The following is a 27512-nucleotide window of genomic DNA, read 5'->3' on the forward strand; positions in this document are numbered from 1 at the left end:
CGTCACAGCTGTCATGAGTCACACATCACACTGCTCTGTCATTTACTCTCCCGTCTTCTTCTGGCAGCTGTTCGAGCCGACCGAATGCGGTAACGGATTTGTAGAAGTGGGAGAGGAGTGTGACTGCGGAGCGAGAGCAGTGAGTGTCTTTGACTTCAGGAAGTCTGTTTGTTGAGGTCTGTTTGTTCAGACGGATGAGACTCCTTCACTGTTTGTTTTACAGGAGTGCTACAAGGAATGCTGCAAAAAGTGTTCCCTCGCCAATGGGGCGCACTGCAGCGACGGCCCATGCTGCAATAACACGTGTCTGGTACGAGTTGGGTCTTTTCTGGAGACTTTTATAACACAAAAAATGTACTTCTGAGACCTTAATTTAGACTTTTCTGCTTTCTTTTCTTGCCAGTTCTATCCACGAGGTTACAGTTGCCGTTACGCTGTGAATGACTGTGACATCTCAGAGACCTGCTCCGGGGATTCTGGACAGGTGTTTTTGAGTTGCATTTCTTCTTTTTCTTGCTCCAGACTTCATTTTTTGCATGTTGAAGATAATGCAAATGTTTTTTTTCATGTTTGTGACTATCTGCAGTGCCCTCCCAATCTTCATAAACAAGATGGTTACCTCTGTCAGGTGAACCAGGTACGCAGGCTGATGACTTGTAAAAATGTGTTGGTCCAAAAAGAGCAGTGACGCATCAGAAAAACAGCTGACTGAGAGTGTATTTTCTCTCTTTTTCTCTCTGAAGGGCCGCTGCTACAATGGAGAATGCAAGACAAGAGAGAACCAGTGTAAATACATCTGGGGATCGAGTAAGATATATATTTCTTTGATTCTAAGAGTATCATCACAAAAAGATGCTAAATAAAAAGAGAGGGTTTTTTTCATAGTCTGGCTGTGCAGCTATCCTCTCGTCTCTCTTCCTCAGAGTCTGGAGGCTCGGAGAAGTTCTGCTATGAGAAGCTGAACACGGAGGGCACAGAGAAAGGCAACTGTGGAAAAGATGGAGACAAATGGATCCAGTGTAGCAAACAGTGAGTTTCAAAGGACTATGGTATTTACACTATACGTGTCAGAACAACAGTACTTTCTGTTTCTACAGCTGGGCTTTTATCCTTCCTGATCATCTTTTATTCCTAACAATGGAAGACATTCCCATTTTTGGGAAGCCAGCCAACAGAGGGCAACAAAGGGCACACATTTTCCTAAAAGCATTTTGATGTATTTTAAGAGCAGGATGCTAGACCCCAAGATGCCAGCCATTAACTGAAAGTCAGTCACTGAGCTCGTATGCCAGAAAAGTTTTTGTTTTATCTTTATGCAGCAAACTGCCTGGTAGTGCCCACGGATCTCAGCTTAGAGACTTTGCATTGTGATGACACGCACATAAAAAAGCTGTCAAGGCTCTGGAGACGTTTTAGAGCAATACTTTACTGTGTTTGAAGTTGGAAGTTTCCTGTCAATGCTTTTTGCAACAGTCTTTATGCCTCCAAAGGCCGGGACAGACGTGTGTATCATTCCTGAGTGAATTTCCTGAAATTTGGTACAATTGTCCATTTTGGATGCACTAATTAGATCTTGGCAGTCAAAGAAAGAAAGCACAACATCTTTAGACAAATATAAACTAGAAAAAAAATCATGATGTGGTGACATTTTGTATCCAAAAGGTCAAACAGCGACCCTTATCCAAACCCATAAATCAGGAACAGAAGGGGAGATTGTGACCATACTTCATTTCTGGGCAAAGGTAACACAAATCTTTGGGGCCCACCCTGAAAATGTGCTGATTTTAGATATCCTCTTAACTGCCAGCTGAGCATTTTTGTTAAGAATCCATGTTTTAGCTTCTTCATGTTCTATCAGAATCAGCCCAACTAGCCAAACATGAGACGAGAACACAAGGAATTTCGTCAGAATGAATGTTAACTAAGTGCGTTTTTGTAAAGCTACAAATAAATTCTGATTAACATTTATTATGTTGGAATTGTACGTTTCATTAGGTTCTATTATCTGTTTTTCTCGTGTTAGAACATTGTGATTATGCTCAGGTTGGCTTGTAATAATGCCACCTTCCTCCTCTTCCCCTCCTGATGTGAAAGTTTGTAAATAAATGCATAAAGTGAATGTTTGGTACAATAACAGACTGCTAACATTGTATCCTGGTGACTGGGCCGTTGTGTTTCTCTCAGTCTAATAGACAAACAGCAGTAGTCCACTCTAAGCTCATTGGATTTGCTGATACTGAGCTTCAGGTGATTGTCGTTGTTGTTTTGACGAAGCTCTTTATCAATCCTCTGTACTCCTCAAAGTCTTCACTATATTATTGAGCATGGACAGACATGGATGTAAACTGGAATTTGACTGTTGAATGGAGTTGCATACAATGTTGAGGTGTAAATTCCAGGAAAGTTGCATTATTGCATTTTGTGAGCAAGGCCAACATGATTCCAGCTGTCTTTAATACATCCATGTTTGTTTGGTTTGTTTGTTTTTGTGTGTTTTTTTTTTGGCCTTTTGGCTTTATTGAGAGAATAGCTGAAGATATGACAGGAAAGAGGTAGAGAGAGAGAGAGGGGGAGTGACACACAGCATAGGGCCCCAGGCAGGGACTCCAAGACGGGGCCGCTGCAGCAAGGACAAAGCCTCTGCACATGGGACGCCTGCTCTACCCACTGAGCTAAACGGCGCCCCCCATCCATGTTTAAAGTCAGGGCCATATTTTGAACATTTGAACTCTTTCATCAGCTGCCAAATTGAATGGCCTATTATGAAGGAGCCATCGAGTCAAGTCGGTTTATTTACACATTTAAAAACTACGAATATTCAGCTAGAGCTTTACAAAGAAATATAATATAAATCTAAATATCTAAAATGAAAAAGTTAAAAGGTGAGTCTTAAGAGGATAAGGATTTAAATGTGATGATAGTTGGGGAAGATCTCACAAGTCAAAATGTGTATTAAGATTTGTCTTTGTTGTCTTTTCCAGTGATGTGTTCTGTGGTTACCTTTTGTGTGCCAACATTGGTCGGAACCCACGCATTGGTATAATGAAAGGAGAAATTACTCCAGCTTCCTTCAACCATCAAGGCAGGCTAGTAGACTGCAGGTAAAAATTATTTACTAGAAAATAAGACCTGTTCAAGTCATGGAAACGCATAGAATGTCACATTTGGTTTAATCTTCCTTTTGTGAGTTTTTATTCCCTCCTCCTCTCCCCACCTCTCCTCTGTCCTTCATGTTTCTCCACCTTTCCTCCCCTCCATGCTTTCCTCACAGTGGTGGACATGTCCTTCTGGATGATGAGACTGATTTAGGCTACGTGGAGGATGGAACCCCCTGTGGGCCGTCGATGATGTGCCTTGACCGCAAGTGTCTGCCCATCCAGTCACTCAACATGAGCACTTGTCCTACTGGACCTAATGGACAGGTGTGCTCTGCCCATGGGGTGAGTCCTGCCGAAATCTAACCCATCATGTAAGATTTGCTCTTTAGTGTTTGCTTGGGACATCACTTAAATAAGGCTGTACAATAAATAATAGACAGGAGCTTCATTCAAACTAACAACATAAACTACACTACTACTGCAATAAAAAAAATATAGAATACCAAAAATAAAATAAAATGTGTTTATTTAGTAAAAGCATGGATTCATAATGCTTAAAAACAACTATTAAAGTAAGTTGAGATATTTCTTAAAGGACTCGCACTCTGACACAGGTGTGTTCAATCAATCTGGCTGATTCCACCACTGCACATTTAGAAGTTGTGTGGAGCAGTTTGGATTTGAATGCTGCATTTCACTTCACCTCACTTTGCTGTGAACTTCATAAGCAAATATAGCAGCTGATTTAACAGATTAGGGCACTTTAAAAGGGGGCAGGAGGAGTCAGCTCCTCTTGCATGCTCGCAAAGACTTCTATTAAGCATAAGATTAACTGAGTGAAAATGAAAATTGCAATTACAAAGTTGTTTTGGCAGCATTGTTCACAACACAAACACTACATAAAGTAAGAAGTGATGAAAAGGTACAAATTAATTGTTCACTGTGTGTGCTGCTGTATGATGTCATGTGTACAATAGAACACAGCATAAATGCGACAATAAGAGATTTGGAGGTTTAAATTGTCCTGCCCCCGAACAGCTGTAACCAAGTGAAAAGAGAGTGACGTAACTATCAATCAAGTACAGTGTGTACATGCAGTTGTTAGAATAGGTCTAATCAGGACACGTAAGTGAAAACACCTGTGTGAATTTACAGAAAACGCCTGTCACATATGGGCAGGCTTCTCAACGCAGGCTTCTCAACAGATTCGGTCCACAGTAACATAAGGCTGTGCTTCCTCAATTGTCGATACATTTAACGCTGAAATGAAAGAACTGTTTTGGGGTAATTTATTACATGTATTAATAATGTTACACGTTAATGTGTCACAATTGGAAAATAACAACTGTAAATAATAGAATGAATGATGGCTGCCCAGTTTAAGGGTTTTGGTTTTCTTCATGCTGTCACACTGTCATGACTTACAAAGACAAAAACAATATATAAACCACACATAAATCAATACCCAAAACCCAACTTAAACATAGACTCACATGCACTTGTACTCACACACATATGGTGTAGTGCGTGGTACAGTGCTTTTCGTTCTGTCACCACTAATAATATTTGCTGTGAGAAAAGCGTATTGGACTCCAGCCCTTAATTCATTGGTTCCAGTCATTGTTGTGTAATTCAATTAGTTAGCGACTCCGCGGTTAGCATTGTTTGCACAATTACTTCCATCTGTACAAAGCTGACCGTGTGAAAAATTCCTTTGTAGAGCTGTGATATAATTGTTTCCACAATTGTGTCCTAATCTTTATACAGTGTTTGATCATCTTTACACTGCAGTAAGTGTCTATGTAGTAGCCTGTATTATAGGTCAAGTGATTTTGGGGGATCTATTGGCAGAAATGAAATATGATATACATAATCAGTTTGTAATCACCTGAAATTAAGCATTTTTGTGTTTTTGTTACCTTAGAATGAGACTTGTATATCTACAGAGGAAGAAGATTCTGCCATGTTGCACTGCCATGTTTCTACAGAAGCCCAGAACAGACAAACCAAACACTGAATCTATAGAGTCATTTTTCAGCCACAGTAAGGGAGGGTGAGGCGAGGGCTGCTCAGTTGTTCCCCATCAGCAGCCACCCCAATAAATGGCATTAAATCCTACACACTGGACCTTTAACCGTGGATAAAGCATCACCTTCTATAAATACCCGAAGTGAAGACAGCTGGGAATGTTGCCAATGAAGATAGTTCCCAAAAAGTACCTCAGTGTGTCAGCATCTTTATTTACAGCTCTTACGTTCCCCCCGCACCTCATCTATTTCTGTCTGTTCTGTACAGGTGTGCAACAATGAAGCCACATGCACGTGTGACACCACCTGGGCGGGGACAGACTGTAGCATGCCTGACCCGCCTAAAGAGCCTGAGGCCGCTCAGGACGAAGGACCCAAGGGTCGGTTTCCACCTCTTTCCCCCTCTCTGGCACCTGATAGAATGAATAACACACTTTTTTCGCACACTCAATTAACAATTTAATTATTTACCGAATGTTCTGCAATATTACAATGTCATTCTCAGTCGACACAGATTCTTAGCCTTGAGTTTCACAGGTGTACTGACGTCGTAAAGACTGAAGGAGAACATAACAGTGTTACATTTGTTGACTTTGATTGTGTACACCTGACACTTTGACCACAGCGGGACGGGGAGGTGGTTTAAGGGGGGCGGGGAGCGTCACAGAGGGAACGGTGCCACTTCATCCATGACTCTTGAAGCAGAAGCCTGCTGTTTGTTTTTGACAGGGTGGTAATAATGCTCCTTTTCCCTCTGCACAGTGAGCGTGGCCACTAACAGGCTGATAGGGGCAGTAGCAGGGACCATTCTGGCCCTGGGGGTGATTTTTGGAGGCACAGGGTGGGGAATAGAGTAAGCATCTTTAACCCTTTCACAGCTCTTCCTCTCATAGTGGTGCCTCAGTGTGCGGGCGGTCTCGTGAGCCGGCCTGAGCCCGTGTGTGCGTCCCGGTGGCTTTGTGTTTTCTTGTGTGTTGGTGATGACCATATAATTGTCATGTGATTGGATGTTTTCAGTGTCGTGTGATTGATTGATGGATTCCTCCTCCTCCTCCTCCTCCTCCTCTCCTGCCACTTCCTGTTGTTCCCCATTATTACAAGCCTCTTTCTTCATCCTCCCTCTTCTTCTTTTCTTTCTCTGATTCTTGGTCGTTATGTGGTTGCTCCCGTGATCCTCTCCTTTCTGGGGCATGTGGGGCATTTAGATGGAAAACAGTCCTGAGAAGTGTCCAGTTAGTGACGTGGCTTGTCAGTCCTGTCAGTGGTAGGCTGTGTGGTGACTGGGACCCCTAAAAACATTTTTCCACTGCTCATACTGCAGGCCACATACACACAAATATCAGCTGTCAATAACTGTTTAGTGATGGACACCCAGGGTCTAGTCTTGTGCACAACTTTAAGAGACAAACCACTGATAATCACTACCTCAACTCATACATTTAAATATTCCCAGGGCCTCTACCTCATTATCTTCACACTAACAGGGGCTGGAAAAGCATGCAAAAACCTCAGATTCAGTCATTTTACTGTAATAGTATACTTCTGGTTATGTTTTCTGTTCAATGTGAAATCGTCATTGTATAGTTACATGTTATTTTATACAGTAAGTGAGTATAGAAACTCATGTCTTTTTCCCCATAACCCTTTACAGGTCCTAGTGCCACCAATCTAATAATAGGCTCCATCGCCGGAGCCATCCTTGTGGCTGCCATAGTGCTGGGGGGGACTGGATGGGGCTTTAAGTAAGCAACACGCCGCATGCCTCTCCTGCTCTAACTCTAGCATCCCTGCTGCTTCTAGACACCAGGGTTTGAGCTCCTGCTACAGAATATGGACCCTTAGGATGAATGATAAACAAATGATAAGGAGGAAGATGTGGATGATGTCCAAGGGTGTAGCTGTGTAAAGGGTGATTTGGAGAGACTATGTGGTCGCCTGTGAATCTGTAGCAGAACCTCAAACTGATTGGACGGGCAGAGCTCAATGCTTGACATGCATGCTCAGATAACAGAGGGGAAAGAATACTTACTAAACAGCTAAATGGTTAAATGTATACTCATGTTAATATGTTTGAATATTATTTCCCCTCTGAAATCCAAAAGTAGACCTCTAACATATCTGTGTAGCCAGGAAACGTACTCTATTGTACAAAAGGTCGTGTTAAACAAGTTCCAACCTACCGCTGATTAGCCTGCTGTCTTGAGCAACAGGGGTGTTACACATCTAAATAGGCCTAAGGAGTAACTGAGAGATTACAATCCTGCAGCCACCAAAGCATGCCAGATAGCAAAGCATCATGATTGTCATCAAAAAAGAACAATAAGAAGTTAAGAAAAAACAGAATACGAAACGAAACATTTCTGCATGTTGACTTGTTTGATTTGGAGGAGGTCAGTTCATTGCACAAAGGCTGAGCCAAACCTGCAGTGATTTGGTCCAGGGGTTTGTCGTGCTCTCATCACTTCCATAATCTTTTTCTCAATCCACTACTGTTTGAGGGTGAGTCTTTAAATGAAGTAGTAAGAGCGCCACAGAGAGAGAAAGAGCGAGAGAGAGAGTGAAAGAGAGAGAGAGAGAGAGAGAGAGGGGGGGAGAGAGCCAGGACCTTATTGTTGGCCGCAGCCTTTGTGCCATGGCTGGCCACGCCCGCCTTCGATGGCCATTCTCCGCCCTAGAGCAGAGCAGGACTCTCGGACCCGCCCACACCAGCTGCCATTGCTGCCTGCTTCACAGACCTGGTACAGACACGGCGCATTGCACTGCATGAACCACGCACAGCAATAGTGCCACCTTCAACTGGCCTACTATTGGAACAGGTGCATGACAGAGTGACAGAAGCCCCACAACAAGCCACAGTACGGGGAGGTTATGCATCACTCCTGTTGTTGTTGTTGTCCCACTGTTGTGGTAGTAGTTATTGTTGCTGCTGCTGCCGCTATGGTTGTTGTTTATGTGGTTGTGTCCTCTTTCCCTCCTCTATAGAGTGTATATTTTATGCTAGCTCTTTCCTCCCAGATGGTTTATGTTTTGAGTGGAACTAATGTCTTTCCCATCAAAACTGGTAATAAGATGTGTCTCCTACACTTCTTCACCTTGTCAACTGATGTTGCACGCACGAGAAGAAGATGGCAACAGAGGATATTTATATTCATAGACCTTCAAAATTCAGGCTTCATTCTTTTGCCCAATAAACTGGGTGAAAGTTTGGCTTTCAGTCACTTCCTCTAATGCTCAGTGTCTTAAATTCAAAGTGGAATGGATCCTAAACATAATAATCTCTCGGTCATGAATGGGGATGTTAAGGCTTGTGAATATAAATATCTCTGACTGCCTCCAACATGGACCAGCGTTTCCTCACTTTAATGTCTTCAGCTTTTTAAAGTGCTCAAAAAACACTCTTGAATATGACAATAGTTAATTGTTTGTGGCATTAAAACTGGAGAGATGAGTGTGGTTGCTTGTCCAGGTTGCTCTAGCTGTCTTACAGATGTACTCTTGATACAAGCTGACTTCTGTTTCTTGTCTCCTCATAAGAAATGTGAAGAAACGGAGGTATGACCCCAACGCCACAGCCATTTAACCCAAGGAGAGCTGGCAAATCACAGACGGACTCCTCCAAGGCTTCCTTAGTTGGCTACCTGACAGCTGGACTGCACTTATTGCTGCTGATCTTTGGCATTAGATTTACTTGAACAAAGACATAGTGGACATTTTAATAAATTCCATCGTAGTTACATTAGAAACGCAGCCTTTTCAACTCCACCTCCACCCATATAACAAACCCACAACCCCCCACACCCTGATCTCTAGAGTGACAGATCTCCTCTTCCATCCTTTAGTGCCAGTGCACAGGCGTTCAGGCGGAATCCACACCACTCTCTCACCTGGCATGATTATCCGCACAAAGCGTGCTGCTTGCTGGCCCCCCTGGCATGAAGAGCCCTCTCTGCAGGGCTCTGCATGGCTACAAAAGCTATGACTATACCGCAAAAAACATACAAAGAGAAAAAAAATAATTTAACTAAGGCGGCAGATAGCCTGGTTAAAAACCAAACACAGTGGAGAGCCGGTTTAAGCTCCTATAGTTCACGTTTAGGTGCTATAGACGACTAAGGAGGCTGCATGTGAGGACCCATAAGGGGCCGTGTATTTCACACAGTGAATGCACACAAACAAAATTGTACATAAACAAAAGAGTTCAGGTTTGGTATTAACAGCATTTTACAAGAACATAAATTGCTTTTGTTTTTGTTTGTTTTTTATCTTAGCATGTTGTATAGCGGGTGTTTTTGGCAATGTTATCAGAAAAAAAAAATGGTGATTTGGGCCGAAATTGTCATCACACGCTGCACAGCCTCCAGGTCAAAGGTAAGCGGACAGAGCAGCTGTGGTGTCGAGGAGAAGCATGTCAGTTCTAGAGGGATTCAGACTGATATCGCGTCAGATTAACGTCACAAGATTTCCCCCCTCGCTCCCGAAGTATCTTCAACAGTGACTCAAAAGCCAAAGAACCAATCACATGAACATATGGATGTTGTTGCACACAGAGCACTTTCCCCCCCCTCTGTCTGCAGCCAGTGGTGCCTCTCCTACTGCTGAGGGCATGAAGTCTGTCCACGCAGGCGCTCACCTGTCCAGCCAGGTGTCACGTAACAGTCCTCATCAACACCCACTATACCGGCTTAAAACCTTTTTGCTCTCATAAACTCTTAGTAGAAAATCAAGTTTCTCGAGCTCTACTGGAAACGCTGCATGCAATCACTATAGTGGGCTTATAATTCTATAGGCTATGGCAGTCCCCAAAATCTGCAAGAAAAATACGCTACAAAAGATAGGTGCATGTCAACAACAAAAAAAAACATTTAACTTTTATTTACTATGCAAAGAGAGATATTGCACAAAAGTATGGGTAATAATGATATCAGTGTAGACACAGAATTACTAAAACTCTTGCTAATCAGCTACTCTTTTTGTATTTGGCCACTCCCACGTCTTGTTTCACTTCGCTTCAACGTACGCAAACTATGGATGGACAAATAATAAAAAGAACTGAAGTAATATTTCCAACGAAAAGCAAGAGAGCACCCTTTTACATTTGTGGAACTGAAAAAATAATAAAAAATCATTTTTGTGTGTTTTTCATCTGATCTGATATTTTTAATCACACACATGCACACACACACACGTACACAAACACACTGTTATGGTGCCTGTGCATATTGAGGCCTGAACAGTTTCCTTGTGCAGGGCTATTATTTTCCAGTCCAGCTGATAGTTGGTGTGTTCCAGGTGCTGCCATAGCACTGGCATCGTTGTAATCCTCCATGTTACTCATCGTCTGGTGTCCCTCTCTCACTGCATCATGTACAGTTGGACCGATGAATAAACTACTGACAAATTTTAACTGAGCGTGTCTGTGTTTTTTTACTGACAATCACTGAAAGAATTTTATCCGACTGAAATTTAACATAAATTCACTGGAGCTGACTGCACGATACACTTTAATATTCTTTCCAAGACAAAGTTACATCTTAATCGTAAACATTAGTGAAAACAACAACTTGTATATGTATTTGTCCTCGTATCATTATTTGGAAGCTTTTTATCCATTAAGGACATTATTGACTATTCAAACTTCACAAAAAGACAACATAGTTCATAAACAATGTAAATATTGAATGTTTGTTTACCTAATTCAGACTGAAGTTGTTTTATACGACACAGATTTAGAGACTGGTCATGCAAATGTGTATTTTTGATTTCGGGGTGAATGTAGCTGTGGCCTTAGCCTGATGATAACTGACAGTGGAAGTTTGGAATATTATACAGTAAACCACGTCTGTTTGAAGTTTGGGACTTCTATTCTTCTATTCTATTTATTTAGTTGAATAGCACTCTATTTAATATTAAAATACTTAATTCATCCCAGTATGGCTAATCATATGTGGCACCTTGCACAGATAAATAAAAGAAAATAACAGTTATTCCCGAAACAAAAAAAAGTGAAAGGCTTAAAAACTAAGTCAAATTGGGAAGAAACGCAATAATAAATAACAACAATAATAAAAAACAACAATAATAAAACCAAGTAAGGAGGTTGTACATACGGTAAGTATAAATAAAAGGTAATTAAGGGAAAATGAGAAGCAGGTGAGCTAAGAGGGTAAACAACATAAAGGTTTTAATGTAAAACTTTTTTTAGACTGTTTTAGAGAGGTGTTAATTCAACCGTGTTGCCTTAAGGCCTACAGAGAGGGGTTCTGGTATTTAGTCAACCACCATTAATATAAAAGGGGTGAACAAAAAAAGAGCACTGTACATGTGGAAAACTGCTCACTGTACTGTAAGCATACATGTGTTAATAAACTGTTTCCACTATAACAGGGGTTCTTAACCTTTTCGACCTTAAGGCCCAATTTTTTCAGTGCAGAGTGGCCCACGGCCCATTAAATATTAACACTGTATATGCAGTGGGGAAGCTAGTTTGCAAGCGTAGCATGTAAAACTACATGTAGTTCAGCCTGGCTGCAGTTTTAACAAACTGCATTTCTACTACTGGAGAAATGTGGTTTGTAAAACTACTGCTAAAAAAAGTAGCTTTAGCAACTACTTACACTCATTATACTCATTTAAATTAGCGTTAAATAAATCAACAAATGATGTATATGAAACAAAATATAATAGCCTACAAAAAATTCACATACAAATATGCCTCTCAACTCAACTTTTATTTTTTAAAGAACAAAAGCTGACATTTTTGGTCAACATCACAGGAACTTCAGAGGCACTAACACTTCGGCACTAGAACTAGATGTCACATGAGCAGTCTCTCAAAGTTTTTATCAGACAGCCGGATCCATTTGGCACTATAAACATCTTTACCAACACTAAAAAGCCACTCACATGCTCCACTGGCTGGGACACCAGTGTTGAACTTCTTCAAAGAAAAATAAAATAAAATGTATATTATATAGATCTTTTATTTCTCTCTCTCTCTCTCTCTCTCTCTTTCTCTCTCTCTCTCTCTCTCATATTCATATATATATATATATATATATATATATATATATATATATATATACATATATATATATATATATAAAAAACTCGTCTTATTTGCCAAACTTGTAGTTAGTACATTGAGTGGTTAAACTACAAAAAAGTAGTTGAATTACTTGACGCAGCACAAAATATGAATGTAGTTTAACTACCAGCAAGTTACAGCAAATTGTAGTTAAGCTGTGTAGTTCAACTACATGTAGTTTAAGTCTCCCCAACACTGCATATAGGTTTAATTGATCTCACTCTTGGTTTGATTTGTATTCAATAATAAGTAAAATCCACTTACAGTTTAACATGGTAATACGTTAATAAAGTTGACTAAATAATACAATTACGTGATTATACGTGATAACCACAAAGATTTTTAATGAACTTCTGTCAACATATTGTGGGCATGGGCAGAAGAAAGTTTCACAGAACAGTTTCTTAATTTTAAAAAGGGTCCTGAATCGTCAACGCAGTAACATACAGTGACCACAGTTTAACTCACCAGTTTACCAGTTTAAGGCTGGTATGTAACACTGCTGCTGTGATGATAAATGACTTAAATATTGAATCTGTGTCTATAATAACCACACCCTGACATGTAAATGTGACATCTGTCTTGATTCATTTAATTTAACTTAAAATATGGATAACTGACTGCATAATATATGAATCAGAAACAGAAATGATTTACAGCAGCTCCCATTCAAGTCAAGAATATGCAGAAAAATAGTAGTAGTAGTCATAATAATAATAATAAACTATATATGCTGCATATTTATAATAGAAGCCTACTGCAACTGTACCTTTTTTTTCACCGTTTAGCATTATTTTATACATTATCATTTTTTATAATGTTCTGTCATGGAGTACATCACTTCACTGCTAACAGAAAAGAAAGCAGCTCACTGCCAGTTACAGCTTCTTATCGTGATCTGCAGTCTTTGTTAATTTTTTGTCATGATTGTTATTATTAGTACCCATCAAAAATCACAGTTACATGTCAGGATGTGGTTATTATAGACATATTCAATATTTAACTGTCATGTATCATCACAGTAACAGCGTTACGTACATTAGCAGCTGTAAAGAATAAAAACATTAGAAAACACATCATGTGGTCCCCTTTAAACGCTGGGTGGAGGTGTATATTTGGGTAAATAACCGCCAATGCAGAGCCCAATTTATTTTGAAAAAACATCAAGGAAGAAGACGTGACCACTGACACTGCACGTTTTTCTTCTTCGCCTTTTTCACGTGTTGTGCCCAGAAGGATGCCAGAGAATTCACAGAGAAGCTGGCCAAGTTTGTGACATTTTCATCCCGGAGTTTTGTGAGGAGGGAATTAAACGCCTGTCCCAAATAAACGCCTGGTCTATTAAGTGATTGAAACAAATAAACGGGCTATTATTTGGTATTTTACGTTTGTTCCCGCATCATCAGCACGAGCTGAACAATAAATCTAACCCAGCAAGAAAGGCGGGACTAAAGGCAGAACAGCCAATCATCAGCCGGTCAGTCCCAAAGCCGGTGTCATGTTTGTTTGAAGCAGCAACAGGAGAGGGAGGGGGAGAGGAGGCAGCTGCAGTCAGGGATACATGGGAGATCGCAGATACAGAGCGGCCAGAGAAACTGAGCGACTGTAGTGAGGCGTTTGTGCAAAACTGCGGATAAACGGCAGAAAAAGTGAGGGTGTTGAACCCTCTCACCGGGAAAAGTGTGGGTGTTGAAACACCGACACCTCCCACGGGTGCGAGTCGCACCGTGCAACGCCCCTGGCTACAGGTGAGCAGCAAGCTGAATGTCTTCTGTTCTTCTGTGAGCTTCTTAAACAACTTACTGGCGCATTACCGCCACCGTGTGGTCGGAAGCTGCATTGTAACTGAGATTCTCATGGATAACAGCTTTTCTCTGGTGTCTTCAGTTGATAACCTATGCAGTCCCGCGGCCCTCGCCGCGGCCCACAGGTGCAAAACTGAAAGTTTTTGGCGGCCCTCTAGGTGGCGCTTGCGGCCCAAGCTTGGGCCGCGGCCCTATGGTTAAGAATCACTGCACTATAACATATTTCAACAAAGTTTTCACTTATGTTCTCTGTTACTTTAGCTACCAAAGTAAACATTTATGCTACTTTTAGCTATTCAAACAGTTAAAACATCACTTTTTCTACTCTTTATCAAGTCAGTTACTTTTAGCTTTACATGGTTTATTCCCTACTTGGAGCTAAATCATTAATGTTAGCTACTTACTTCAAGCTAACAAACTATTTGAACTGGTTGTCCATTACTTTTAGGTATTTGAAACATTCACTTTCAGCTATTCAATCTGTTGATCTCTTTAGATGCTACATATTTCTACTAATACTACTTGCAAAGAGTGTATGCCTTATTTTGAGCTTAACAGTTTATGCATTAATTAGCTTGCCTACTTACTTTTGGCTAATGAACTCTTGCACTTTTATTCGACTGCTTTTTCATTAACTATTTGGACTATTTATTCACTTTTAGCTTTTTCAGCCATTTACATATTATTTTTACATTTCTCTTAGCTAACTCGCTATTTGAATATGTACTTACTATTTACATTTCACAAACTATTAATCCATCACTTTTAGGGAACTTTTTCTAATCTTTACCATGCCAGTTACTTTAAGCTATACATCGTTTATTCCTTACTTTGAGCAAGACCATTGATGTTAGCTACTTACTTTTAGCTAACGAACTATTTGCATTGTCTGTCCATTACTTTTAGCCAACAATTTGAAATATTCATGCTTCTTTTAACTATTCAAACTGTTAGTCCATCATCTATAAACCGTTAGTTTGAGCTAAACTTTTCAATATTTATTAGTTAGCCTACTTACGTTTAGCTAACAAACTATTTACATTTATGTATTGCTTTTTAGTATCTGAACAATTTATACATGAATTTTTGTTGTCTACGATTTATAAATCACTTCTAACTATTCATTCAACATTTATCCATAACTTTTAGCTTACCAAGCCGACTTTTAGCTAACAAACCATTAAAACATGAACTTATAGCTGTTATCATCACCTTAATGTGACCATTTATACTGTTTACTTCGAGCCAGCTAACTTTTTTCCTTCCTCATAGCTAATTATTTCATCCATTTATCGTATACTTTAAGCTAACGGTAAGTATTTGATTGGTTGATCCATTAGTCTTAGCTATTTGCCAATCCCCTGCTCACATATGCTTTTGCACAGACCCTCAATTGCAATGTAAAGTGTTCAAATGTTACATCTGACTCAATATGTATGTATATTTTGTTTTTAAATCACATTGTAATGCATATTTCTTGAAGTTACTTAAACGACTATTACTTAGCCATCTTCCCCTATAAGTCCCCCTTGGCAGCTGCACATGGGGTACAGGTACCCCGGTGGGTTGTGAATCACTGATCTGTATGACCAGGATGATCAGTGGAGAAACCTTTGTGGATTTACTTCGAAATGTTCTTCCGTCATAGAGCATGCTCATAAACAATGGTTCTTAATAACAATAATTACCTCGCAGCCTCTCTTCCTGTCTAGAAGCTCCCCAACGTTACATTTTGTGTTTCAGATATAAAAATGGTATACACTTTAAAGTCATAATTAAGGCCTTGCAGCGGAAACTGTCATAAAGTCTGCCTCTTTGCATCACCAGAAGAATGAACGACTGAGGAAGAAACCCATCCAGTACATTTAGCGTTGGCCTCTCACTGAGAAAGTAATTATGTTTGAGATCAGCTATGCATGTGACATTTAAGTAAAAGCATAGAAAGGTAACTCATGCACCACTCTCTGAAACACCGTCCATGACTGAGCTTGTTTTTACAGACATCAGAACCAGCCTGGATTCTGAGGTCAGATTGTGAATGTAGTCTTCACTATTTTCTGACGTTTTATAGAACAAACTGTTAATTTAATATCTGAGGAAATAATTGGTATATTAATAATGAAGTAGTGAAAATAATTGTGAGTTGCAGTTCTACAGCTATCAAGTATACATCCTTTTTATTTCCCATTTTCCTAAGAATCACACATAATATATTTTAACATGATGCAACTATTGCACTATTGCAATTGCTTTTTGTAATTTTCAATTATATTTATTTTTTTGTGTTTTTAAATAATTTTAGTATATTGTTACACACAATGTGCTTATTACTTTAGCTATGGTTGAAATCATCATGTGCAATTGTCCTTTTAAGTCATATCCTCATGTCAAAGAAGGTTACAGTGTACATACTCTCCTTTTAGAAATGTTTATGTCATATCTATTCTATTTTATTAACCTTGTTTTTGGGGGGTTTTTGCTGGTGAGGGGTCAGTAAAGTCTTATCTTTTAACTTGGAAACTCAGGGGAATGCAAAGTAACTATAAAATATATATGAATATAATGCAACAAAGATAGTAATGATTCAATAATAATAAAATAATTGCAAAAGCTTATCAAGCATGATGCAAATGACATAAAACAACCAAAATGTAACTGGACAAATAAAGGATTCTCTACAGTGAAAATATAAATATATAAGATAATGGCTGCAGGGTTTTCATGATGTTAGGTTGCATATGAGGCTGTATATGCACATTATTAAACGTGACAAGCAGAAGGCTACCAGTGCTCACAAAGGAGGGAGGCACTGACGTCAATTAGGACCCAACAGATATTTACCTGTCTCCAATCAACACTATAGTCCTGTTAGTCGGCCCAGCTGCAGTCAGTGGTAAGTCAATATTTTCATTGAAAAAATATTTTCAAAACTAATAGAAAACGCTCTTTACTGAGTCTACTTGTATGTTATAATCTCTTATATTTGATCCTACATTCTGTTTTGTTTTGTTTTTTTGTTAATTACGGGCCTAATCTGCATAGTTGGATTTGCAGAACAGATGATTATTCGCCAGAAATTCAAATGTTGACTTTGAAAAACACAGATTGTATTTGTTTGTATTTGAAAGTGTGTAAAAGAATATAAAACCTTAAAGGTTACGACTTTAAAAGGGCCATTTGTTTAGACAGTAATGTGTGTTTGTAGTCCTAAATCAACTCGCTAAATCAATGATATTGATTTCTGTAAACAGTTAAATCAATAGCTGACCCGCGCTGTGTCCTCCGCAGATGGCCACGGTGCTCCTGAACGTACCTGCCGCCGCGGTGTTCATGCTGGGCTGTGTGTGTGCCGTCCCGCTGCAGGGCCAGAAACCGGGTCAGGCCGTGGTGGACCCGATCACGGCCCCCAGGGCCAACCCGCAGTGCTGGGACTCGTCCTCGGCTCTGCTGCTGGAGATGCGCTCCCCGAGGATCGCAGACACGGTGCCCGCATTCTGGGACCTGATGGTCTTCCTCAGGTCGTCAGACAACAACAGGCACACGGCGCTGTTCTGGGACCTGGCCCGGGTCTTCTGGGACCTGTACCTGGACTGTGTGGTGTCCAGGAGTCACGGCCTGGGGAGGAGACACGTCACCGCGATACACTCCCTCATTACTGACAGTGAGTGACTGAAACACATCTTTCTATCTATCTATCTATCTATCTATCTATCTATCTATCTATCTATCTATCTATCTATCTATCTATCTATCTATCTATCTTCTTCTTCATATTATTATGTATGGTCATGATAACATTTTAAATGAACTATCAGATGTAACTACTGTAAGGAGCCTACCTTCACTCAGTTGCTGAGGTATAGTAATATTATTATATAATAATATTACCATTAATGCTACTTTCTGCTTCTCCACATTCACAGTCCGGCTTCAGACTTAACACTGAAAACATGTGAAGCATCTATAAAATATATTACCACAGTTTTAACTACTCAATGTTATATGACGTTGGGTAGTTATATCTTTAGAAATCATACAAAGTGGTGTAAATTAGTTAATCCCTGACTCAAACATGGTTTTAAAATTTTGCTTGCAAATTTACAAATAGGAAATATTAAGAGAATCATATGATAATGACACTAACAGGAGCCACTCTGCTGCATAATGAGTGCTTTTACTTTTTACTGTTGTTTTCTTTCTGATAATGCTTCAAGTATTAATTGGTTAATTAAAAAAGGATTTGGCTATTGGTGGGTCTGTTAAGTGAGGAGTGGCTCCATCGAAAACAAGACTTTAAAGTATTTTTTTAGACAATGTATCGTGCAGTGCATTTTGATAAACTGTGTGCTCAGATGTTAAAATACAACTCCTTAGTTACTGGAGTCTCTCAGTAAGACAGATTCTTATATTAGACAACAACAAAATCGGCTTTTACATACATATTTTCTAACTTCATTAGGAGATATTATGAAAGGAAGAGTTTTAAACCTATACACAAGTCAAAATACAAACACAAATATAAAAGTATACTTTATATTTTGCATATTTATTTTAGCACAAAGTCCGAAGTCAGTAATTGCTTTCAGCCATGACAACCTTTAACAAAATGTCTGATCAACTCCCCCTACCAATTTATACTTTCTACATTACAACAGTAAATAAGGTAGGCCTGCTTTTTCATCCATTACACTTACTTGATGGTTCATACTGTACAGATTCAGATTCATAATAGAAAATATAATCAACAAGTAAATTCAGACGCAGTGTGCAGTATGAAATATAATATAATATAATATAATTTAATATAATATAATATAATACATTTTAATGTAATATAATATGATATAATATAATACAGTATAATACAATACAATATAATGTAATATAACATAATATAATATAATATAATATAATATAATATAATATAATATAATAGAAAGTAGGTAAACGTTGTAGTTTGTACAATATAATACTGCTAGTACTTTACTGTAAGTACAAGATCTGAGTACTTCCTCCATCTCTGGGGTAGACATGTATTCACCACAGGTCTTTGCTTTTGTCTGAGTGGTAGACTACAGATAAAATGTGACAATGATGAGCTTCAGTTGAGTTCTGAAACAGAACTGTATCTCCTAGCTGCTGCGTTGTTCGATAAAACTGATGGTAGTAGAGAGTTAAGAAGTTCACTCAAGGTTCTGTGTACGATTTGTTTTGTAGAAGACGTGGATGGACAGATAAATACTGTGTCATAAAGGTTGTGTCATACTGAACCTAGGTGTGTGTGTGTGTTCGTGTGTGTGTGTGTGTGTTTCCCTTATAGAGTCTTTCAGATTCAACAGCTCAGGAGCGAACTCCCGGGCGTGGCTCAGTGTAAGAGTGAGACGCAGAGGACACATCAAGACCTTGAAGACCAAACCCAAACCAAACACACACTACCACAAATAATTCACAATATTACCACCTCAATAGCTTTTATCAGTATTTTCTTACACACTGAAAAACTCAAATGTTTCACCATGATGTCATTACAAGTACCTTAACACTATTTGTGGTTCTCAGTAGCAGGTTGTGTTGGTTTTATCTCTGACATCACTTATTAGTAATACACAACAATGTTTCCAGATTAAGAAATGTATAACTTTATTTCATCATATATTTGAGTCAAAATCGTTCTTAAACATTTGACCTATGTCTGATATACAGTTACATTTAAGTGTTTGCTATCATATGTTCTTATGCAACGGATGAATTTGTCAATGTTTTTATGTTATGACGGATGGACAGTTGAGGAATCATGTCAAAATAATTGGCTTCCGGTTAATTTGTTTGTTCATTCAGTTTGAGTGAAATAAACTCATGTATCATGGCTGTAAGTTGTACATCCTTGACTTATCGAAGACACTGTACAACAATACAAACCTGAGCATTGTGCAGAATGTTTGTATGTTGTTGTTTTTTTCAATGGTCATTTATGGACCATGTGATAGACACACCATCATTGCCCAGTTTAACCAAAACCACACGAGGTCAGACGGTTCTTAAATACAGTATGGCAGTCTGTAAATTCATAATGACTTTGATTAATTATCCTTAACATTTTCTGTAAATAACTTACAGATGTTTTAACCAATCACTGGCCCAAGAAGTCAACACAACCAAATCAAATCTCTCTTAAAAGTTATTTAAAAAAGTAGCAGACACGCTCTGAGAGGCCAACATCTAAATAAGGGCACCACTCCAATAAAGCTCCGTGATTGGTTCTCAGGCAGCGCACGCGCTCTGTTTTGCTTTCGATTTCGACTTCCGCGTGGAAGGATTTGTTGTTTGGAAAACTTCGCCGAGCTGCAAAGTCTCCGCAGACTTCATGCAATTATAAGTCTTCAACCGCCTATTAGGAGTATGTTGAAGTGGACGACACGTTTCCTGTTCAGTCTGAGCTGCTGATCTCCGAACAGGTAACACTGCGCCACAGGTAGTTAAAGCACATCGAGCAGAATGTCTAATGACAGTTTATGGCTGCTGGATGATGACTGTGGACCGACTGGGAGGTTGTTATGATACCAGACGTCAGGCTGTTCTTATGGCGCCAGAACAAGTCAAGACAAGTATCTATCCTTGAGTGTGACTTGTTCTTCTGTAAACTCTAAAACAATTTTCTTCTTACCTCTGTAACTTCTGAACAACCTTGCTCTATCACACACACACACGCACACACTCAGGGATGTAATCTAGGTACATTTACACACTGTACTTAAGTACAGTTTTGAGAATTTCCTTCCACTCTCTGCTACTTTACACTTATTTGGTACTTTTTACTCAGTGTTGTATAAAGTACCCAGAAGTCATATGTAAAAATATTACTTTGATAAAAGAGTAAAAGTATTAATGTAAAAATAAATGTACTTAAGTACCAAAAGTAAAAGTAAATTATACATATTTTTACTTACTAATTATACTGTATACTATGTGGTGATCGAGCCTGGCCAGTTATCACCTCCAATGTTCAGCATTCTTTTTGATTATTGGATTCAGTGTTTTTTTGTTGTTGTTTTTTTTTTTTATCTTATTATCGCTGAAAAATTTGGCTCTGATGCAGCGTATAATCTGAAGAGTAACTAGTAACTTAACTTTAGTTATTTCATAGGTATTTAGGTTATTAGATTTAAAACAAACAGACAAACACGGATTCTAATAATCAGTAAACTGCTTGATATATGATCCAATAATTGGCTAGGCCAGTAAAAGGTCAACCCATGGTATGCAGTATACATGCATGTACGAAAATTAAAAGCCAAAACAGTTGCAACATTTGGGCAAAAAAAAAAAGAATCACAACAGCTCCACCAGACTGACATCCAGTATTGCTGAGATTGCTACATGTGGTCAGTTTGACTACATGAAATTGTGGAAGTGAAGTGAGTAAGGAGGGGAAGCAACAGCTGGTATGATGTCAGCGTCAGGCCTAAATAATCGACAGCAGAGAATCCCGAGTGAATCTATCTCGCATCTCGTTTTTAGGGCACAACATGAGTTTCCAGAGGCTGCTGCTGGAGGTAGCGAACGAGCTGTCTAAGGATGAAGTGAAAGCTTTAGCATTTCTTTGCACCGACCTCCTGGGTCGAAACCCCGCCTCGGTGGAGACGGCCAGCGACCTCTTCTCTCGCCTGAGGGATCGAGATGAACTGTCTGCCGAGCGACCACACCTGCTGACTGAGCTTCTCCACATCATCCAGCGACCCCGTCTGGTCCATCAACTAAACCTCACTGACTACGTATCTGCAAATGTCATCTCTCCTTACAGGTGGGCTGTTTTTAGGTACATTTTAACATGATTTAGTTCACAGGAAAACCGTTCTTAACCGCACAGAGCAGGGTTCGAAGGCCAAACCTGAAACTTAACTGTAGGGTCTGTGCTGAAACCAAACACCTATTGTATTGTATAGTATTTATTTGGCCTTTTCATGGCTTTATTGGCAGGATAGCTTGACTGATGACAGAAAATGTGCTGAGAGAGAAGGGGGATGATATGGAGCAAATGGCCACAGGTCAGACTTGAACCCTGGGCCGCTGCAGTGAGGACACAGCCTCTGTACATGGCTCTAATGCTCTACCACCTTTGTGATGCATTTCCACGATGCAGAATGTTTCTAGCAGTGACCGAACTTGTAATTATTTTTCTATAATTCCAGGAAGCTGCTCTACAACCTTTCTGAAGAACTGAATAAAAATGACTTGAACGATATGAAGTTCCTGTTAAATGAAAATCTCCCGCGGAAAAAACTGGAGGATGTTGTGAGTGAATCTTCAGAATGTCGATGTTTGAAATGAATGTCTGGAGAGCAGAGTTAGATGCTGTTTGGTCATAAACATACAAAGTACATTTAAGAAACAATATTACATCTTAACCTGTTCATTTACAAAAAAAATGATTTAATCGGTTCATTGCATCTGATGTACTCCTAAATTTGAACTATGCAAGTATGCATCATATTACCTTATGTAACAATAAGAGTAACAGTAAATTTGCTCAACCTTTCAGACTACACTGGAGGTCTTCCTGGAGTTGGAGCACAAAGACCTCATCAACGAAACAAACCTTGAATTACTGGAGACCACAATTCAGTCGATCTGTCCTATGTTGATAGCGAAAATCAACCAGTATAAAGTGCTGCAGGGTAAGCTGCTGAACACCGTCATCGCAAATGTTACTTAAAAGTGGGTACCGTGAACAGGGAGGAAGGTTGTAGCGGGGAGAGCATGAACAGGAAGTGGTGAGGTTGTTGACAGGAAGTGGTTCGGTAAGGACAGCAGGACAAGAACCAGTAGAGCTTCCAAGAAGTCACTCAAGGGGAGCCAGTAATTTGCCTTAACCATAGCCACTACAGTACATGCCTGAGGGGTTTCACAACCTGAAGAAACAAGCCTTTTTTGCCCATAGGGCCTGCCAGAATCCACACAAAGTGAAATTCCTTGTAGCTGCTTTAACTTTGGAAAAATGGAAATCCTGGTCCCCAAAATGTAAAAGTGTGAACAGTTTATATCCCCACAATGTTTAAAGATACAATATGTATATGTATAATTTTAATATTTACTGATTGTTCCGTCTGTAAATCACGTCGCCTGTGCTGTCACAGAAACTCACCGCGGCCCTGTAGCTCAAGAAACAAGTCGGCCAAGGTATAACACTTACCCTGCAGAAGAAAAACAGGTAAGCTCTGTGACATCGCTATGAATCCTGCTGAGCTGAGCGGCAGTGAAAGATTTCTAACACTAAATTGTCATCTGTTGTCTTTATCAGTTCCTTGAGTCTCGTGTGAGGACGTTGACAAATGAAATACCAGGTAAACAGAGTTATAAGTATGTGTCTGTCACGTCTTATGTGTATTGACCTGTTAACTGTATTCTTGGAAAAATGTTGCTGCCTGAGATTTTTTTAGAAGATATTTCACACACAGATGTTTGAAGATAACTTTGGATGCTGATATCGTGGTATATCTTCCTCTTAAATAACGAGATATATGTACCTTAATGACAGCAATCTCTATGCAAGAGTCAGTGTGAATTACATTTTCAGATAACTGACACTGACCCTGTTCCCATGGTGGCCATTTTACTCCTCCTATCTTACAAATGTGTAATCATTTCATCACTTCCCAGGTGAGTTGCAACAGAAAACGTATTGGACAATGAAAATCTGGAAGAAAATTTGGGCATATTTTGTGGTAAAGCTACATATTTGATAACCCATTAGCTAACGTTAGCATTCAGCTACGTACAAGCTAAGGTTTGATCACAGCCAGTGTGTTTCACCTCCAGGCTTGAATCAATGTGTACAAGATGAGTGTTCACATGTTAGAACTAATTTATGCATTTCCTGTAGTATTGTGTGACGCTATCAAATGGTAATGTTAGCTAGGAAGTGGTTGAATGTTAATGTTATCTGTTGTCCAACAGAAGCTCATGGGTCATTCAATATGCTGTTTTACATTGAAAAATGGCCCCATGTCCCTATGGATTTTCAATAAACATTGTCTTTTCAGTTGCTGATCAATCTGGAAGCAGTGTCGATTTGTCAGATTTGCTGTTTTTAAGGACTTGCAATCTGGAACAAAGCAGTACTGCAGTTGAGCTTTCCACCCTGAACATGATGTGAGAAGAAAATGGCCGCTGTGTGAACATGGTCAATTTTGAAATTCCACAAAATAATGTTTATTTTCATTTTGAAGTGACTTTGTTTGTCATAATCATGGGAAAAACGTTCATATATAGAATATTAGAATAATATATAGAATTTGTAATGCTCCTATATTACTTGGACCATTGGCTCCATGATGCTAACTAGCCTGCTGTTTGCTAGCTGCCTTATCAGCTAATGCTACATTGCAACCAATGCCAGATTCACGCGGCTCACACCTAGCTGTCTAACGTTAGCTTGTTTGCTTGCTAGCATGTGTAATGATAATGCTATAACAATGCTCAATTGATCCATGTGTAAATGCCTTCAGTCACACTGAACATATGTCGTACTTTAAACCGTTTTGTCGAGTATTATGATTCTAACAACGTTTTGCTTCTTCTCTGAAGGACTGCCATCACTCGCTGAGGTGAGAATCTGTCATTAAAATACAGTTACATGACAAATACATCTCAACATGTCTTTGTGTCTAATGGTCATTCCCTTTGTGTCCCACTCAGTCTAACTTGAATTCTTCCAACATCTCTATGGGTAAGTCTTACATCATGTTGGTTGTTTCTTTAACTGAAGCATAATTTTAGTTGTGATGCTGTGAGTGGATTTATTCTGAATCCTCTTGTATCACCTTCCCAGATGTTCCAAATATGTTACACAGTGGAGGTGAATTTGAGGCCCTGTCACATGGAGTGAAGGGTTTAAGCACTGCAACAGGTCATTTAAATGATTTTCTGAATTAAAAGACATGTCAGACCAATAGTTTTTCAAATATGATTTGTCTCTTTATCTTTGCCCCAAATGATTACCCCTCCGTCTTGTGATCTTATGTCCCATAGTGAGAAGTGATGCGTCTGCAATGTCTCCTCCAGAGCACGAGACGTCCTCTGGAGAGCTGATGTCTCCGACTGCCACCACAAGCACAGTGAGTGGAAAAGGGTTGAATGTGATGACTTAAGTTATTGTTGTTTGCCTTAAATCATTTGATCTGTGATTTATATCTGTAGGGTTTGGAAACATATCCCATGACTGCAGCAACAAGAGGTGTCTGCCTGATAATAAACAACTACGACTTTACCAATTCCATAAAGACACTTTCAAAGCGGGAGGGGACCCAGTTTGATTTAGGTAAGCTTCTGTTTTATTAGCTTTAGAAAACTCAAATGGCAACTGATGCATGTTTCCCATGCAAAAATGTTTACATTTATCCTTGTGGCTTACAGAATGTCTACACAAAGTGTTTACATGGCTCCGCTTTGAGATAAAGACACATCAGGACTGTACGAGCAAGAAGATGCTGTCCGTGATGCAGGACCTCAGCAGCAGAGACCACAGTCAGATGGACTGTCTGGTGTGTGTCGTTCTCAGCCACGGCAATGAGGGGAGTGTGTACGGTGTGGACGGCAACACCGTCGCTATTCGGGAGCTGATGGAACCTTTCAGTGGGCAAAATTGCTCATCTTTGATACAAAAACCCAAGATGTTTTTCATCCAGGCCTGCCAGGGCAGTGATGAGCAGAGGCCCGTCTACATAGAGTCTGATGGCCCCACACGAGGTTCTATTCAAAGCGATGCTGTTGCAGCGAAAGACTCCATACCATCTGTTGCAGATTTCCTGCTGGGAATGGCCACTGTCCCTTCTTTCGTCTCTTTCAGAGAGAGGTCAAGCGGCACGTGGTTTATCCAGTCATTTTGCCAAAATCTTGTGGAGATGGTGGCCGGGTTAGTGAAGCTAAGTACTGTCAGTGTTGAATGATGTCATTTTTACAGTGGTAGGAAGTAATTAAGTACAATTGCTTACGTTCTATATTTGAATACAGTTTGATTAAAGAATTACTAAGCATAAGAGGCTTTCATAGTTTCTTAGTTCACTATCTGATCACTGTTTGTGTTTTTTTCCCAGGAGTTATGACCTTCTGACCATCCTGACAAAGGTGAATGCAGATGTTAGCCGTAAGACTGATTCCAGGGGTATGAAGAAGCAGATGCCTCAACCAGCCTTCTCGCTCACGAAGAAAGTGGTCTTTCCGATCCCCACAGAGCCTCCTCCCAGCCTGTCGCGCTGATGGCAATAATCTGCTGCTTCTCTGATCAGCTGACACATCAGATGAGTCCTGAGACACAAGTGATTTTCTTATTTTCACTCCTTACAGCTCCGTCTGCTGATGAAGGCTGAGATGTGTTTAAAAGCTACAACGGTTATGACTGCCTCCATCTACTGTCTTCCACTTACATCATGTTACTTGATTTTTAATGTTGAACTTGAATATTGAATGTACAAATGGATGAGTTAGTCTTGCCTTGTAATTTAGACATAACATAAACATATTTCCTATTCTCTCTACTACAATATACCATTGTTTGATTATTGTCCATTTCATTCATAAAGGCTGTATACGTACAGTTGTTGCACATCAAAAATCTTATCTAAAATCTTTGAAGAATGTAAGACATAGCAATTTGTTATATTTTTATATATAGTAAAACAATAAAATCTTCATACGCTGTGATTGTAAAATGTTTTATTTGTTTGTCTGTTCATTTTGTTTGTTTAGGCATGTGACTGCTAATTTGTTACATCTATAACTGGAACACCTTGAAATAACCATAATCAAAGAAACGCACCGACGGTGTTCCACAGAATGACTTCTTTTACCCAAGTAAAGGATCTGAATAGTTCTTCCACCACTGATGAAGCCCCTTCAAAAATGAAATTCAAGCAGGGTTAAAAAAAAAAAATGATGTGTCTCTCTTCATTCACTATCATACAAAGTTTTTACAAAATAAGACCCCACAAGGGAAACCGGAAGGGGCGAGACTTTGACTCTCTATGAAAGGCTCATTCTAAGGTAACGAAAACACACCGGTTCTTATTTTTTGGTGATTATATAGCCTTCTACATTATCACCACCCTAAATTCTACACACTGGATCTTTTAAAATAGCCTTAAGATACAGTGAGAGACCGATACACTGTATCATGTGTGAAGGAGAAGTATTGCTGGGTCCTTCCTTCCTGCACTGTGCAATAAGACCTCTATACATAACTAATTTTTCTCATTTTGGAGAGAAATGGGCAATTGTCATACGCATACTTACTCTTTATTAATAACAAATCACTGCACATATTGTTTATAATTACACTGTTTATATTTGTGAATATTATGTACTTATGAGTCTATTTCTATTTCTTACCTTTCTATTAAATTGTTTATTTTATTTAATTTTTTTACTATTATTACTGTTTATTGTAATATGACCGTCCTTCGGCTGCAAATAATTTCTGATTCTGATTCTGATATGTGCATGT

The 27512-nt window shown here is 39.4% G+C and overlaps 3 protein-coding genes across 8 annotated transcripts in view; all 3 read left to right on the plus strand.

Moving 5' to 3' along the window:
• adam23b (ADAM metallopeptidase domain 23b) overlaps positions 1-10529 on the plus strand; it is a 26824-nt gene extending 16295 nt beyond the window's left edge. Inside the window, exons 16-27 of one of the 5 annotated variants that reach the window (XR_003985147.1) lie at positions 68-139; positions 224-310; positions 404-484; positions 587-637; positions 744-807; positions 924-1029; positions 2982-3101; positions 3272-3440; positions 5394-5505; positions 5888-5978; positions 6777-6867; positions 8660-8693. Coding sequence is in view for 4 of the 5 variants with exons in the window: in XM_030427662.1 (XP_030283522.1) it covers positions 68-139; positions 224-310; positions 404-484; positions 587-637; positions 744-807; positions 924-1029; positions 2982-3101; positions 3272-3440; positions 5394-5505; positions 5888-5978; positions 8660-8705 (999 nt within the window). In the remaining variant the exon portion in view is untranslated. The other 4 variants (XM_030427662.1, XM_030427661.1, XM_030427663.1 and 1 more) reach the window with 4 other exon arrangements.
• Positions 10530-13936: 3407 nt separating this feature from the next.
• On the plus strand, positions 13937-26711 carry casp10 (caspase 10, apoptosis-related cysteine peptidase). Of its 2 annotated transcripts, none has more exons than XM_030427307.1 (13): positions 13937-13957; positions 21533-21815; positions 22204-22306; positions 22554-22689; positions 23149-23222; positions 23313-23355; positions 24599-24618; positions 24710-24740; positions 24843-24920; positions 25043-25128; positions 25211-25331; positions 25427-25925; positions 26107-26711. In XM_030427307.1, the coding sequence occupies exons 2-13, from the start codon at positions 21541-21543 to the stop codon at positions 26267-26269; spliced, it is 1629 nt and encodes a 542-aa protein (XP_030283167.1). In that variant the 5' UTR covers positions 13937-13957; positions 21533-21540; the 3' UTR covers positions 26270-26711. The 2 variants fall into 2 exon arrangements, with proteins under 2 accessions (XP_030283167.1, XP_030283166.1); XM_030427306.1 differs by lacking the exon at positions 13937-13957 and adding an exon at positions 20293-20469.
• On the plus strand, positions 16503-19882 carry LOC115587473 (protein FAM237B). Its single transcript, XM_030427308.1, has 2 exons — positions 16503-17675; positions 19335-19882. Exons 1-2 carry the CDS (start codon positions 17303-17305, stop codon positions 19457-19459), a joined length of 498 nt encoding a protein of 165 aa, XP_030283168.1. The 5' UTR covers positions 16503-17302; the 3' UTR covers positions 19460-19882.
• Positions 26712-27512: the final 801 nt, after the last annotated feature.

Source organism: Sparus aurata, chromosome 9, assembly GCF_900880675.1.
Source record: "Sparus aurata chromosome 9, fSpaAur1.1, whole genome shotgun sequence".
Lineage (NCBI taxonomy): Eukaryota > Metazoa > Chordata > Actinopteri > Spariformes > Sparidae > Sparus > Sparus aurata.

Coding starts and splice junctions, on each gene's coding strand:
- LOC115587473 (XM_030427308.1), top strand. CDS start 17,303: ATGGCCACGGTGCTCCTGAACGTACCTGCCGCCGCGGTGTTCATGCTG. Junction 17,676..19,334: donor ACACTCCCTCATTACTGACA/GTGAGTGACTGA, acceptor TTTCCCTTATAG/AGTCTTTCAGATTCAACAGC.
- casp10 (XM_030427307.1), top strand. CDS start 21,541: ATGAGTTTCCAGAGGCTGCTGCTGGAGGTAGCGAACGAGCTGTCTAAG. Junction 22,307..22,553: donor GGAAAAAACTGGAGGATGTT/GTGAGTGAATCT, acceptor TCAACCTTTCAG/ACTACACTGGAGGTCTTCCT. Junction 23,356..24,598: donor GTTGACAAATGAAATACCAG/GTAAACAGAGTT, acceptor TCTTCTCTGAAG/GACTGCCATCACTCGCTGAG.